The following is a 14,119-nucleotide window of genomic DNA, read 5'->3' as shown; positions in this document are numbered from 1 at the left end:
CACATGCAGCGGCGAACCGATCCAGTGATCGTTCAAGGTCACGGGCTGATGACGCCAACAGGACCACATCATCTGCAAAGAGCAGAGACCCGATCCTGAGGTCACCAAACCGGACCCCCTCAACACCATGACTGCACCTAGAAATTCTGTCCATAAAAGTCATGAACAGAATCGGTGACAAAGGGCAGCCCTGGCGGAGACCAACCCTCACCGGAAATGGGTTCAACTTACTGCCAGCAATGGGGACCAAACTCTGACACCGATCGTACAGGGAGCGGACGGCCTGTATCAGCGGGCCCGACACCCCATACTTTCGGAGGATCCCCCACAGGGGGGTCCTGTGGGGGATCCTCTGAGAGTGACACGGTGCCTTCTGCAAGTCCACAAAACACATGTGGACTGGTTGGGCAAACTCCCATGCACCCTTGAAGACCCTGCTGAGGGTGTAGAGCTGGTCCACTGTTCCACGCCCAGGACGAAAACCACATTGCTCCTCCTGAATCCTAGGTTTGACTATCCGGTGGACCCTCCTCTCCAGTACCCCTGAATAGACCTTACCAGAAAGGCTGAGGAGTGTGATCCCCCAAAAGTTGGAACACACCCTCCGGTCCCCCTTTTTAAAAAGAGGGACTACCAGCCCGGTCTGCCAATCCAGCGGCACCGCCCCCGATGTCCACGCGATGTTGCAGAGTCGAGTCAGCCACTGTCATTTACGTAAAATGACGTCATGGTGTCGCATAATAATTACAAACCAGTCGCTGAGAAAAGTGGCCAGGTCCATTTAATTATTTTAACCCATCAGAAATACATTCAGCGGTCATTTTATGAAAATGCAATATTTTACCCTATAATCAACTTTATATAATAAAATGCAATATTAATGTCAATAATAATACAATAATAACTACTTATTACCTAAAATAATTAGTGTCCCTTGACATTTTCAAGCCAAGACGTGAGGGCACATTCTCAAGTCATATTCCGCTGTAGTGAAAACATTTAATAAAGCAATTTTTCAGTGGGAACCCTGAGCTTGTTTTGCTGCAACAAGACGGTCCCATCTTGAGCTTTTGGGAGACAATGAAACCCGAAGTGTGCTCCTTAGGTCCAGTCTGCTCTGTAATTTGGTTTTGGTTGCCGTCACTGCAGAAAACCCTGCTTCACACAGATACGATGTCGGAAAAGGCAACAGGGTTTTCAGTGCTTTTGTGGCGATCTCGGGTATTCTGCCATGACTTTAATCCAGAACAACGGCAGAGTTGATGTCTCGAACAGACGTTTAAGGCCACCGTCATTTGCGATCTCCAGCAGTTGAACTTCTTGCTTGATTCACAAGCTGGATTCACCCGGTTTGTTGACAAATGGGTCGCGGATCCATTCCTTGGCAGTTCATGGATCTTTTGTGGTTGGGAAGTAGCGCTCGGACTCTTCTGACAGCAGGGACAGGTGTTCTTGCACCAGCACCATGGTGCAGGGTCCTCTTCTGTCCCTTCATTGGGCCGTTTCCCCTTTGCAAAGAAACTTTCTAAAGAAGTTTGTTTTTTGCTCATTTTGCTAGCCTGGGATTTAATTTAGCAGGATGTAACACGTGACTTGTGGACGTGCGTCAAGTGAGACGGTGTAACAGAGAGAATTCGGTCACTTTTCAAAATAAAGCATCATTTTCGAAAAAACACATTTAAAAATGGAAATAATTTTTTCTTTTTGTGCGGCCCGGTACCAAAGGACCCACGGCCCGATACCAAAGATTTTGACAGCATTTAGACGGGATCAGCCAATCACCGCAGCTCCGAATTTCAGACCTCAATATGATTGGTGGATTCTTCCCCCTTCGTCTAAATTCCCCTCACTGACCAATCACAGTGCTCAATTTTTGACAAACGGCAGGTTGATCCCGCCTTCTCGTTTTTTTGCTCATTAAATTGCGCAACAGCTGTTCATTAGCTTAAATTGCGCGGAACCGCTATTCATTCATCTCTTAGTAGAAATCGGCAAATAAACAATATCGACATGGTGAGTGTTTAGCGACACATACGAAATGGTCGATTATATATTATTCGGGAGAACTTGCGTTGTTTTCGATTCTGTCATGTTGTTGTGTTATATGTTCGTGTTTCGCGAGTCTTCGCTAGCCGCTAGTTGCTAATACGTCGACGGGTTTTTGCAAAACTACAATAGAGTCATCGGCTAAAGTGCGCTTGTGACATATTAGCGGTGTGGAGTATTTACTCCTTTATTACATTGTTGTGTACTCCCCCACCCCCACTGCTGCTACTACAGTGGAGCAACATTATAAGGATAAGGATAAAGGATAAAAGACTTTATTGATCCCACATTTTGATTGGGGGGCGGCTGGAAGTCTATTTTGACACTTACTTTACTGACAACGCTGACGCATGTGTCGCTGTAGTTTCGTTACTTTATTAGCAGTAATGGTTATTGTATACAGTAGAGTGAGGGGAAAAAGCTGCAGCCCTCTTTCATTACATAAAATTAAATACATGACTTCCTCCTCTCCTTTGTTACTCATGTGCTGCTGATCTGAGCGTCAAATGTTCGGTGGGTTCAGGGCATGAGCCCTAATGTCTGCTCATACGTTTATTTTGATGGCATGCATTGAAATAATGTCTGTGTATTTATGTCATCAAAATTATCACACAAGGCGATGGGAGACGGAGAGTGGGTGTCTCGCCTTCCTCAGTTTGCCAGCACTGGGGTCTGGCCTGCAAGGGAGGGCAACAGGCCAGCCCCCCGACAAAGAAAATGGTTTGATTTGTATAAATAGGTATGTAGCTTATTAAATTATACTATTAATACTGATAAAAATTGGGCCCTATATTAATTCCAAGGTTATAATTTCTAGGTTGAATAAATGTGATATAAGGTAAATTTGCAATTACTGAAAAGATCCTTGTTCGGAGACATGATAAATTGCATCTGTGGGTTCCATGCAACAAATGCTGAATCAGTTATTGGTATTGTTGAATAAAAGTTGCACAAACTAATTAGTGTCACGTCTACTCCATCTGAACAAAGCAGCTGCAGCAGCTGTCCCTCAAGCCCCTGCTCCTCCTCCTGCTCCTGCTCCTGCTCCTGCTCCTGCTCCTGCTCCTGTCCTGTAGCAAAGCCCTTCAGGCAGAGATGTCCGAAGGACCCCAGTGTTGACCCTGGCAATGGTATTTGGATAGTTATTCACATTTAAAAACTGACAATAATGGTTTGGCATTTTGTTTACTTTTAGTTTGACAATATATGATATATTTTGCTTTATTTTGATTGAGTTCAACAAGTCAAAATTCGGAGGGAGACATGTTGCAGCTGCAACTCCAAATTTAAGCATGGCATGGAAATTTACAAAGGTATGTAGGGTTTTAAATGAAATAGTAATATTTGCAGTTATAACAGAAGAAACGTAGATGGACTGCATTGCTTCACAGACACAAGTCACTGCTGGCTCAGGACAGGCCAGAACCAGCCAGACCCCACCTCCAGCCAGTATCGCTGCCCCAGTAAGTCATGACACAAAGCACTTCTCAAATACAACTCAAGCAAACCTACACCTATGAAACAGAGAAATACAGAGCAATCTGTATGTGGCACAGCTGAGCCAATTGGGTGCAGCTGCAGGCGTCTTAACTGCGCTTGTGCGGTTGATCAACTAGCTCCAACTAAGCGGGTGGCCAAGTACCATAGCTGTGATTTGAACCAAATAGCAAATGTAAAAATAACCCCAAACTTTACATAAAGTAAACATAAAAACTTAACATATTGGCTAGAATGTAAATGTCATTAAATAATTTCACAGAAATATAATATACCAATAAACATGTCATATTGGTTCCATGTTGTTGTTAGCGTATACTTGACTGTAATTTTTCTGTGTATTTCTTACAAAATGTCATAACATTTTCAGTGTTCATAGCCATTATTATTGTGTTGTTTTCAACATACTGTGAATAAAACGCTTACTCATATACTAATTGGCAAGACTGCATCGGAATAGGTCAAGAGCAAAGAAAACTGGGTCGGGTCAACCCAGTACAGAAGGTGGTGTCTTTTTTTTGAGAAAAAGAGAATTGTCAGAAGTGGGATTCGAACCCACGCCTCCAGAGGAGACTGCGACCTGAACGCAGCGCCTTAGACCGCTCGGCCATCCTGACAGTGGGTAACAGCACGTCTGCATTATGGCTTTTAATTCACTAAACATAACACAGCACTTATAAGGTAGTTTGTAAGTACTATCTTGCTGTGTTTGCTTATCTCAGGTTACAGGATAGATCCTGTATCCTGCAGTTTTCTGACTTCACGTTGAGACAGTGTGAATGCAACCGCTTAAAGACCTGGCAAGTGTGAAGAATGACCAACATCCACCAGGAAGTAAGCTTTGCAACACTATACGTGTGTAATGTAACTTCCTTAAATTCTTTTTTTCTGTTATTACTGACTAGTTGTTTAGAAAATGTGATCTGAGATACCGTGATCACCAAAATCAGTCTTGCTACTGTAGGTAATAGAAAAGAACAGAAATAAGTTCATTAAAAAAACCTGTCAAAATGCCAGACATGTGCAGACATCCAGGAAACAGAGTTTGGTGATTGCGCCGTGACCAAACAGAGAAGGATCATCTACTTCTCCAGCGGTGAAACCCTAGAAGAGAAAGACAGTGAGGAGGAAGAGGACCAGCCATCAGACAGTCCCTTCAGGGAGAGTGAACAGAAGGTGGGCCATTGTTCCATAGATAATCACCATGTTACATATATCACACATAACATTCGGTTTCTTCTTCTCCACTTCAGCCTCGGTTCTCATTCAAGAAGCTGGTGATTCTAGTAGGCAGAGTTTCATTGCTGAGTATGTTACATTGCACATGGGGATAGAAAAATTGTAATTTTTAGAGTGAGAGAAAATGACTAATGGGGTTCTTTCCAAAATACAGCTTGTGATTTCCTTGGAGAGAGACTCGCTGCTGCACTTGGCCTAAACGCAGCCAAATACCAGTATGCTATAGATCTTTATGATCATAACCAAAAGGTAAAGCAAGCATACTACAGAAAGCATGTTTCTACAAACCAATATTTAAATTCTTCCGGTGCTTAGGAAGGTCCTCATCGTTGACTCAGCATTTTTCTCCATTTCATTAACAGACAACAAGCAGCCAAGCTATGGACAGTTTGAGAAGAACCCAGACAAAGATGATTCAGCTCTCTTCTGGACCAGACAAGACACATTATGGAACATCTGGAAATGTAACACGCCCTGTGGATAGCCAGAAAAACACCAATGGGAGACATACGGAGGGAAATGAAGGAGTCCAGAATCGTGGATATCAAGCAGATGATGATTATCTGAAATAAGGTGCATTTTATTTACTTGATTTAAAATGTGAAATGCAAAAATACATTTTTATTTTGGAATAATCCCACCTTTGATGGTGATGGTCATAGCATTTCATATCACTTTTATGTAGACCTTTGGCATGTAGGTCGATCCAAGTGATAATGATTCAAATATGATTTTTGTCTATAAAACATATTTAACTTCCCAGAATGAGGGACTCTTGATTCCACCCAAGGGCAAATTAGGTCAAATAAAATTTGTCTCATACCAAAACAAAACAAAACTACATGAAAAAGCTTTTTTTTAATTTTATGTAAAGACAAAAAAATGACATTTATACATTAAGAAAAAATTATTCTAGTCTTAGTTTGGATCACATAAACCAACAACTTCTGCTATAATGCCAAAAATTATGTCCCATATAATTTTTGGCATTATAGCAGAAGTTGTTGGTTTATGGGACCAAAGACACAACCAAGTGCCAATGACTACATCCTGCTGCTGTTGGTTACCCTGGTAGTGGTGCACTTGTAGTGGTAGTGGAGGCCATTCAAGAGTTCCTCTGTGTCCAGGACTGATCCTCTGCAAATATTTGACTGGTCCTCTGCCTCAGCAATCATCATCCCTGGTTCTTCTGTGTCTTCTTCCTGTTTAACCTGCTGGTACATGGTCTTGGACAGAGCATTCTTCTTCAGCCTTTCTGCCAATACAAGGTGTACAACATCCACGCAACACAAGCACTGCAGCAAATATGGCCACAGAGATCAAAACGGATGCCATTAACCCACTCCATTTACCAAACCAGCATTCTCACCCAGCTCCTCAGAGAGGGAAACATACAAACACCACACGAAAAAAAAAAAAAAACCCTGGAAAACGTGGATTTACGAACCGTAACTTCTCTGCAGTGGATAGATCCAACGGGACATTGTGTTAGCGGGTGATGTGTTTAATAGTTTGCTGACTTTGACATAATTAATGTTTACACCATAACTTGGAGTGATAGATTGCTGCCACTCCCCCTCCTCGACCAGTAACACAGGATTATGATAATTAAGATGGGTAGGAGGAGTAGATTCATTTAAGCTAACATACTGCTCTTCCTGAAGCCAGTTCTCAGTTAGACAAAATAAATCAATGTGATGATACAACACACCAAGTGTTCAATTTTAAGTAAAGTGAATACAACACACCGTGCACAGCGCAACCAACGAACGTTTGAGAAGAGAGGAAGTGAGCAATACGTTACCGGCACTTCATCCAGGCACTTGCTCACCAGTAGACACACAGCAAGATTCATAGTTAGATTTATTTATAGTCAGGTTCATGCTTGACTATAATTTTTGCATGTATTTCTTACAAAATGTCATAACATTTTGAGTGTTGTCATAGCCATTATCATTATTGTGCTGTTTTCAACATACTGTGAATAAAACGCTTACTCATATACTAATTGGCCAGACAGCGTCGGAATAGGTCAAGAGCAAAGAAAACTGGATCGGGTCAACCCTGTAGAACAGTGGTCCCCAATCTTTTCTGGACCACGGACCGGTTTAATGTCTGACAATATTTTCACGGCCCAATCTTAAGGTGTAGCAGATAAAAACAAAATAAAATGACTAGATTGGCATTAAAAACTCTGGTATTTTCTCAATAATAATAATAATGAACGTAAATCCACTGTGTAATCATGCGCAACTTTATTAGCAGCGTCCTCGTAACGTCGCACCAACAACAGAACGGCTGTTTCCGAAACCACACACTCGTTCCCTATTCACTACTCGCTACATGGGGGACATGGATTGAGTGAACTACGTAGTGCACTCAATTTAAAGTTAGTATTCGGACAACGGCGTCATTTACGGCGCACGAAAAGTGACGTCATGGTGTCGCATAATAAATACGAACCGGTCGTCGAGAAAAGTGGCCAGGTCCATTTAATTATTTTAACTCATCAGAAATACATTCAGCGGTCATTTTATGAAAATGCAATATTTTACCCTATAATTAACTTTATATAATACAATGAAATATTAATGTCAATAATAATACAATAATAACTACTTATTACCTAAAATAATTAGTGTCCCTTGACATTTTCAAGCCAAGACGTGATGGCACATTCTCAAGTCATATTCCGCTGAAGTCAAAACATTTAATAAAGCAATTTTTCATCAAAAAATGGATCCAGAGCTACTTTTCATCTTTGTAAATATTATTTTACTGAGATTCTGTCGCCTGGTGAGGAACAGTCGATTCCGAAGAACAATTTTAAGTGAGGGGCGGGGGGATCAGTGAAGATTGATTGATTTTTTTTTACACATTTATGTTGTAATATTTTAAGATGATCATATTGGACCCCTACTGAAAAAAAATTCTTATTTCCAAAAATTTCATATATCAAACCGCACAGCAGAAATTACGTTAAAAAATGTATCCCACGCACTCTGGTCGCTATTGTAACGTTGTTTACCTTCAAAATAAGACACAACACAAAAACAAAGTGCATACTCGCTATTCACAGCAGCACTGAATCAGTGGGAACCCTGAGCTTGTTTTGCTGCAACGAGACGGTCCCATCTTGGGCTTTTGGGAGACAATGAAACCCGAAGTGTGCTCCTTAGGTCCAGTCTGCTCCGTAATTTGGTTTTGGTTGCCGTCACTGCAGAAAACCCTGCTTCACACAGATACGATGTCGGAAAAGGCAACAGGGTTTTCAGTGCTTTTGTGGCGATCTCGGGGTATTCTGCCATGACTTTAATCCAGAACAACGGCAGAGTTGATGTCTCGAACAGACGTTTAAGGCCCCCGTCATTTGCGATCTCCAGCAGTTTATCTTCTTGCTTGATTCACCCGGTTTGTTGACAAATGGGTCGCGGATCCATTCCTTGGCAGTTCGTGGAGCTTTTGTGGTTGGGAAGTAGCGATCGAACTCTTCTGACAGCAGGGACAGGTGTTCTTGCACCAGCACCATGGTGCAGGGTCCTCTTCTGTCCCTTAATTGGGCCGTTTCCCCTTTGCAAAGGAACTTTCTAAAGAAATTTGTTTTTGCTCATTTTGCTAGCTTGGGATTTAATTTAGCAGGATGTAACACGTGACTTGTGGACGTGCGTCAAGTGAGACGGATGTAACAGAGAGAATCCGGTCACTTTTCAAAATAAAACATCATTTTCGGGGGAAAAAATAAAAAAATGGAAATAATTTTTTCTTTTTGTGCGGCCGGTACCAAATGACCCACGGCCCGATACCGAAGATTTTGACAGCATTTAGACGGGATCAGCCAATCACCGCAGCTCCGAATTTCAGACCTCAATATGATTGGTGGATTCGTCCCCCTTCGTCTAAATTCCCCTCACTGACCACTCACAGTGCTCAATTTTTGACAAACGGCAGGTTGATCCCGCCTTCTCGTTTTTTTTGCTCATTAAATTGCGCAACCGCTGTTCATTCATCTCTTAGTAGAAATCGGCAAATAAACAATATCGACATGGTGAGTGTTTTAGCGACACATACGAAATGGTCGATTATATATTATTCGGGAGAACTTGCGTTGTTTTCGATTTTGTCATGTTGTGTTATATGTTCGTGTTTCGCGAGTCTTCGCTAGCCGCTAGTTGCTAATACATCGACGGGTTTTTGCAAAACTACAATAGAGTCATCGGCTAAAGTGCGCTTGTGACATATTAGCGGTGTGGAGTATTTACTCCTTTATTACATTGTTGTGTACTCCCCCACCCCCACTGCTGCTACTACAGTGGAGCAACATTTTAAAGATACTTTACTGACAACGCTGACGCATGTGTCGCTGTAGTTTCGTTACTTTATCAGCAGTAATGGTTATTATATACAGTAGAGTGAGGGCAAAAAAGCTGCAGCCCTCTTTCATTACATAAAATTAAATACATGACTTCCTCCTCTCCTTTGTTACTCATGTGCTGCTGATCTGAGCGTCAAATGTTCACACACTCTCATGCAAATGCCCTTGGTGGGTTCAGGGCATGACCCCTAATGTCTGCTCATACGTTTATTTTGATGGCATGCATTTAAATAATGTCTGTGTATTTATGTCATCAAAGGCAGCAGCAAAGTAATCACACAAGGCGATGGGAGACGGAGAGTGGATGTCTCGCCTTCATCAGTTTGCCAGCACTGGGGTCTGGCCTGCAAGGGAGGGCAACAGGCCAGCCCCCCGACAAAGAAAATGGTTTGATTTGTATAAAGAGGTATGTACCTTATTAAATTATATTATTAATACTGATAAAAATTGGGCCCTATATTAATTCCAAGGTTATAATTTCTAGGTTGAATAAATGTGATATAATGTAAATTTGTAATTACTGAAAAGATCCTTGTTTGGAGACATGATAAATTGCATCTGTGGGTTCCACGTACAGAAGGTAACAGTGTGTATGTGTGTGCGTGCGTGTGAGTTCGTTTCAGTTTAGTTTATTTGTAAAGTGCAGTTAATGCAATGAGTTAAGTAATGATGCTTCTGCTCTGTCATGAAGGGACAGCCAGCTGCAGCAAATCCACAGCCGCCACCCCCCAACAACAGACCTGACTGGTCTTCCAGGTGCCATGGGTCCACCCTTTTCAGCAGGCAGCAAGGTTAATGCAATGCAACAAATGCTGAATCAGTTATTGGTATTGTTGAATAAAAGTTGCACAAACTAATTAGTGTCACGTCTACTCCATCTGAACAAAGCAGCTGCAGCAGCTGTCCCTCAAGCCCCTGCTCCTGCCCCTGCTCCTGCTCCTGCTCCTGCTCCTGCCCCTGCTCCTCCTCCTGCTCCTGCTCCTGCTCCTGCTCCTGCTCCTGCTCCTGCTCCTGCCCCTGCTCCTGTCCTGTAGCAAAGCCCTTCAGGCAGAGATGTCCGAAGGACCCCAGTGTTGACCCTGGCAATGGTATTTGGATAGTTATTCACATTTAAAAACTGACAATAATGGTTTGGCATTTTGTTTACTTTTAGTTTGACAATATATTATATCTTTTGCTTTATTTTGATTCAGTTCAACAAGTCAAATTCGGAGGGAGACATGTTGCAGCTGCAACTCCAAATTTAAGCATGGCATGGAAATTTACAAAGGTATGTAGGGTTTTAAATGAAATAGTAATATTTGCAGTTATAACAGAAGAAACGTAGATGGACTGCATTGCTTCACAGACACAAGTCACTGCTGGCTCAGGACAGGCCTTGAACCAGCCAGACCCCACCTCCAGCCAGTATCGCTGCCCCAGTAAGTCATGACACAAAGCACTTCTCAAATACAACTCAAGCAAACCTACACCTATGAAACAGAGAAATACAGAGCAATCTGTATTTGGCACAGCTGAGCCAATTGGGTGCAGCTGCAGGCGTCTTAACTGCACTTGTGCGGTTGATCAACTAGCTCCATAGCTAGTACCATAGCTGTGATTTGAACCAAATAGCAAATGTAAAAAAAAACCCCAAACTTTACATAAAGTAAACATAAAAACTTAACATATTGGCTAGAATGTAAATGTCATTAAATAATTTCACAGAAATCTAATGATTTTCTTGCCAATAAACATGTCATATTGGTTCCATGTTTTTGTTAGTGTATACTTGACTATATTTATGTGTATTTCTTACAAAATGTCATAACATTTTCAGTGTTCATAGCCATTATTGTTGTTGTGTTGTTTTCAGCATACTGTGAATAAAACGCTTACTCATATACTAATTGGCAAGACTGCATCGGAATAGGTCAAGAGCAAAGAAAACTGGGTCGGGTCAACCCAGTATAGAAGGTGGTGTGGTTTTTGAGAAAAAGTGAATTGTCAGAAGTGGGATTCGAACCCACGCCTCCAGAGGAGACTGCGACCTGAACGCAGCGCCTTAGACCGCTCGGCCATCCTGACAGTGGGTAACAGCACGTCTGCATTATGGCTTTTAATTCACTAAACATAACACAGCACTTATAAGGTAGTTTGTAAGTACTATCTTGCTGTGTTTGCTATCTCAGGTTACAGGATAGATCCTGTATCCTGCAGTTTTCTGACTTCACGTTGAGACAGTGTGAATGCAACCGCTTAAAGACCTGGCAAGTGTGAAGAATGACCAACATCCACCAGGAAGTAAGCTTTGCAACACTATACATGTGTAATGTAACTTCCTTAAATTCTTTTTTTCTGTTATTACTGACTAGTTGTTTAGAAAATGTGATCTGAGATACCGTGATCACCAAAATCAGTCTTGCTACTGTAGGTAATAGAAAAGAACAGAAATAAGTTCATTAAAAAACCTGTGAAAATGCCAGACATGTGCAGACATCCAGGAAACAAAGTTTGGTGATTGCGCCGTGACCAAACAGAGAAGGATCATCTACTTCTCCAGCGGTGAAACCCTAGAAGAGAAAGACAGTGAGGAGGAAGAGGACCAGCCATCAGACAGTCCCTTCAGGGAGAGTGAACAGAAGGTGGGCCATTGTTCCATAGATAATCACCATGTTATCACACATAACATTCTGTTTCTTCTTCTCCACTTCAGCCTCGGTTCTCATTCAAGAAGCTGGTGATTCTAGTAGGCAGAGTTTCATTGCTGAGTATTGCTGGTGGTGGATTTCCGCAGGCGTAACAACCCCCCGCCTGCACCAGTGAACATCCTGGGAACGGATGTTGACGCGGTGGAGTCCTACAAGTACCTGGGTGTTCACCTAAACAATAACCTGGACTGGACACACAACACAGACGCCCTGGTCAAGAAGGGCAACAGCAGACTGTTCCTGCTCAGGAGGCTGAGGTCTTTTGGAGTGCAGGGACCCCTCCTGAGGACTTTCTATGACTCTGTGGTGGGATCAGCCATCTTCTACGGATAGTCTGCTGGTCCAGTAGCATCACAGACAGGGACAGGAAGAGGATGGACAGACTGGTGAGGAGGGCCAGCTCTGTCCTGGGATGTCCCCTGGACTCAGTGGAGGTGGTGGGAAATGGGAGGATGATGGCTAAGCTGTCATCCATGTTGAACAACACGTCCCACCCCCTACAGGACACCCTGACAGCACTAGGCAGCTCCTTCAGTGAGCGGCTGCTCCACCCTCGCTGTGTGAAGGAGAGGTATCGCAGATCTTTCCTGCCAGCTGCTGTCAGACTGCACAATAAACAGAACAACCGCTAACACAATCTGAATATTATATATTCTGATATGTATATTGTATTCACCCTCTGTACTATGTACAGGTACACAGAGGCCGAGTATCCATTTATCTGGATTATTGTAAATATACATCCTCTTTGTATATTCCATTTGATTTCTATTTGATTCTATCTTATTTTTCCCTGAGTGCTCTTGTTGCTGTTGTTGCACTGTAAATTTCCCCGTGTGGGACAATAAAGGATCTGAATCTGAATCTGAATATGTTACATTGCACATGGGGATAGAAAAATTGTAATTTTAAGAGTGAGAGAAAATTACGAATGGGGTTCTTTCCAAAATACAGCTTGTGATTTCCTTGGAGAGAGACTCGCTGCTGCACTTGGCCTGAACGCAGCCAAATACCAGTATGCTATAGATCTTTATGATCATAACCAAAAGGTAAAGCAAGCATACTACAGAAAGCATGTTTCTACAAACCAATATTTAAATTCTTCCGGTGCTTAGGAAGGTCCTCATCATTGACTCAGCATTTTTCTCCATTTCATTAACAGACAACAAGCAGCCAAGCTATGGACAGTTTGAGAAGAACCCAGACAAAGATGATTCAGCTCTCTTCTGGACCAGACAAGACACATTATGGAACATCTGGAAATGTAACACACCCTGTGGATAGCCAGAAAAACACCAATGGGAGACATACGGAGGGAAATGGAGTCCAGCATCTTGGATACCAAGCAGATGATGATTATCTGAAATAAAGTGCATCTTATTTACTTGATTTAAAGTGTGAAATGCAAAAATACATTTTTATTTTGGAATAATCCCACCTTTGATGGTGATGGTCATAGCATTTCATATCACTTTTATGTAGACCTTTGGCATGTAGGTCGATCCAAGTGATAATGATTCAAATATGATTTATGTCTATCAAACATATTTAACTTCCCAGAATGAGGGACTCTTGATTCCACCCAAGGGCAAATTAGGTCAAATAAAATTTGTCTCATACCAAAATAAAACAAACTACATGAAACTACATTTTTTCCCCCTTTTTATTTAAATGTAAAGACAAAAAAAATCTATTCTAGTCTTAGTTTGGATCACATAAACCAACAACTTCTGGTATAATGCCAAAAATTATGTCCCATATAATTTTTGGCATTATAGCAGAAGTTGTTGGTTTATGGGACCAAAGACACAACCAAGTGCCAATGACTACATCCTGCTGCTGTTGGTTACCCTGGTAGTGGTGCACTTGTAGTGGTAGTGGAGGCCATTCAAGAGTTCCTCTGTGTCCAGGACTGATCCTCTGCAAATATTTGACTGGTCCTCTGCCTCAGCAATCATCATCCCTGGTTCTTCTGTGTCTTCTTCCTGTTTAACCTGCTGATACATGGTCTTGGACAGAGCATTCTTCTTCAGCCTTTCTGCCAATACAAGGTGTACAACATCCACGCAACACAAGCACTGCAGCAAATATGGCCACAGAGATCAAAACGGATGCCATTAACCCACTCCATTTACCAAACCAGCATTCTCACCCAGCTCCTCAGAGAGGGAAACATACAAACACCACACACACACACACAAAAACCCTGGAAAACGTGGATTTACGAACCGTAACTTCTCTGCAGTGGATAGATCCAACAGGACATTGTGTTAGC

At 42.2% G+C, this 14,119-nt stretch overlaps 1 protein-coding gene and 2 non-coding genes across 5 annotated transcripts; 1 reads left to right on the top strand and 2 right to left on the bottom strand.

The window, feature by feature from the left end:
- Positions 1-4,077: 4,077 nt before the first annotated feature.
- trnal-cag (transfer RNA leucine (anticodon CAG)) lies at positions 4,078-4,160 on the bottom strand. Its single transcript has one exon. It is a non-coding gene; the product is annotated as a tRNA-Leu (tRNA).
- A 10-nt stretch (positions 4,161-4,170) lies between these two features.
- On the top strand, positions 4,171-14,048 carry LOC130516121 (protein FAM177A1-like). Of its 3 annotated transcripts, XR_008947355.1 has the most exons (7): positions 4,171-4,377; positions 4,561-4,719; positions 4,797-4,851; positions 4,937-5,031; positions 5,145-5,355; positions 9,414-9,560; positions 9,846-10,014. XR_008947355.1 is itself a non-coding variant. In XM_057016930.1 (6 exons), the coding sequence occupies exons 1-5, from the start codon at positions 4,357-4,359 to the stop codon at positions 5,352-5,354; spliced, it is 540 nt and encodes a 179-aa protein (XP_056872910.1). In that variant the 5' UTR covers positions 4,171-4,356; the 3' UTR covers position 5,355; positions 5,910-7,523. The 3 variants fall into 3 exon arrangements, 2 of the variants coding, with proteins under 2 accessions (XP_056872910.1, XP_056872911.1); XM_057016930.1 differs by lacking the exons at positions 9,414-9,560; positions 9,846-10,014 and adding an exon at positions 5,910-7,523; XM_057016931.1 differs by lacking the exons at positions 4,171-4,377; positions 4,561-4,719; positions 4,797-4,851; ... (2 more) ...; positions 9,414-9,560; positions 9,846-10,014 and adding exons at positions 11,320-11,437; positions 11,620-11,778; positions 11,850-11,904; positions 12,799-12,893; positions 13,007-14,048.
- trnal-cag (transfer RNA leucine (anticodon CAG)) lies at positions 11,139-11,221 on the bottom strand. The gene has a single exon. It is a non-coding gene; the product is annotated as a tRNA-Leu (tRNA).
- Positions 14,049-14,119: the final 71 nt, after the last annotated feature.

The sequence above is a fragment of the Takifugu flavidus genome, chromosome 19 (assembly GCF_003711565.1).
Source record: "Takifugu flavidus isolate HTHZ2018 chromosome 19, ASM371156v2, whole genome shotgun sequence".
NCBI lineage: Eukaryota > Metazoa > Chordata > Actinopteri > Tetraodontiformes > Tetraodontidae > Takifugu > Takifugu flavidus.
Note: the sequence above shows the minus strand (reverse complement) of the source record. Positions and strands in the feature narration are given on the sequence as shown.

Coding starts and splice junctions, on each gene's coding strand:
- LOC130516121 (XM_057016930.1), top strand. CDS start 4,357: ATGACCAACATCCACCAGGAA. Junction 4,720..4,796: donor TCAGGGAGAGTGAACAGAAG/GTGGGCCATTGT, acceptor TCTCCACTTCAG/CCTCGGTTCTCATTCAAGAA. Junction 5,032..5,144: donor TTTATGATCATAACCAAAAG/GTAAAGCAAGCA, acceptor TTTCATTAACAG/ACAACAAGCAGCCAAGCTAT.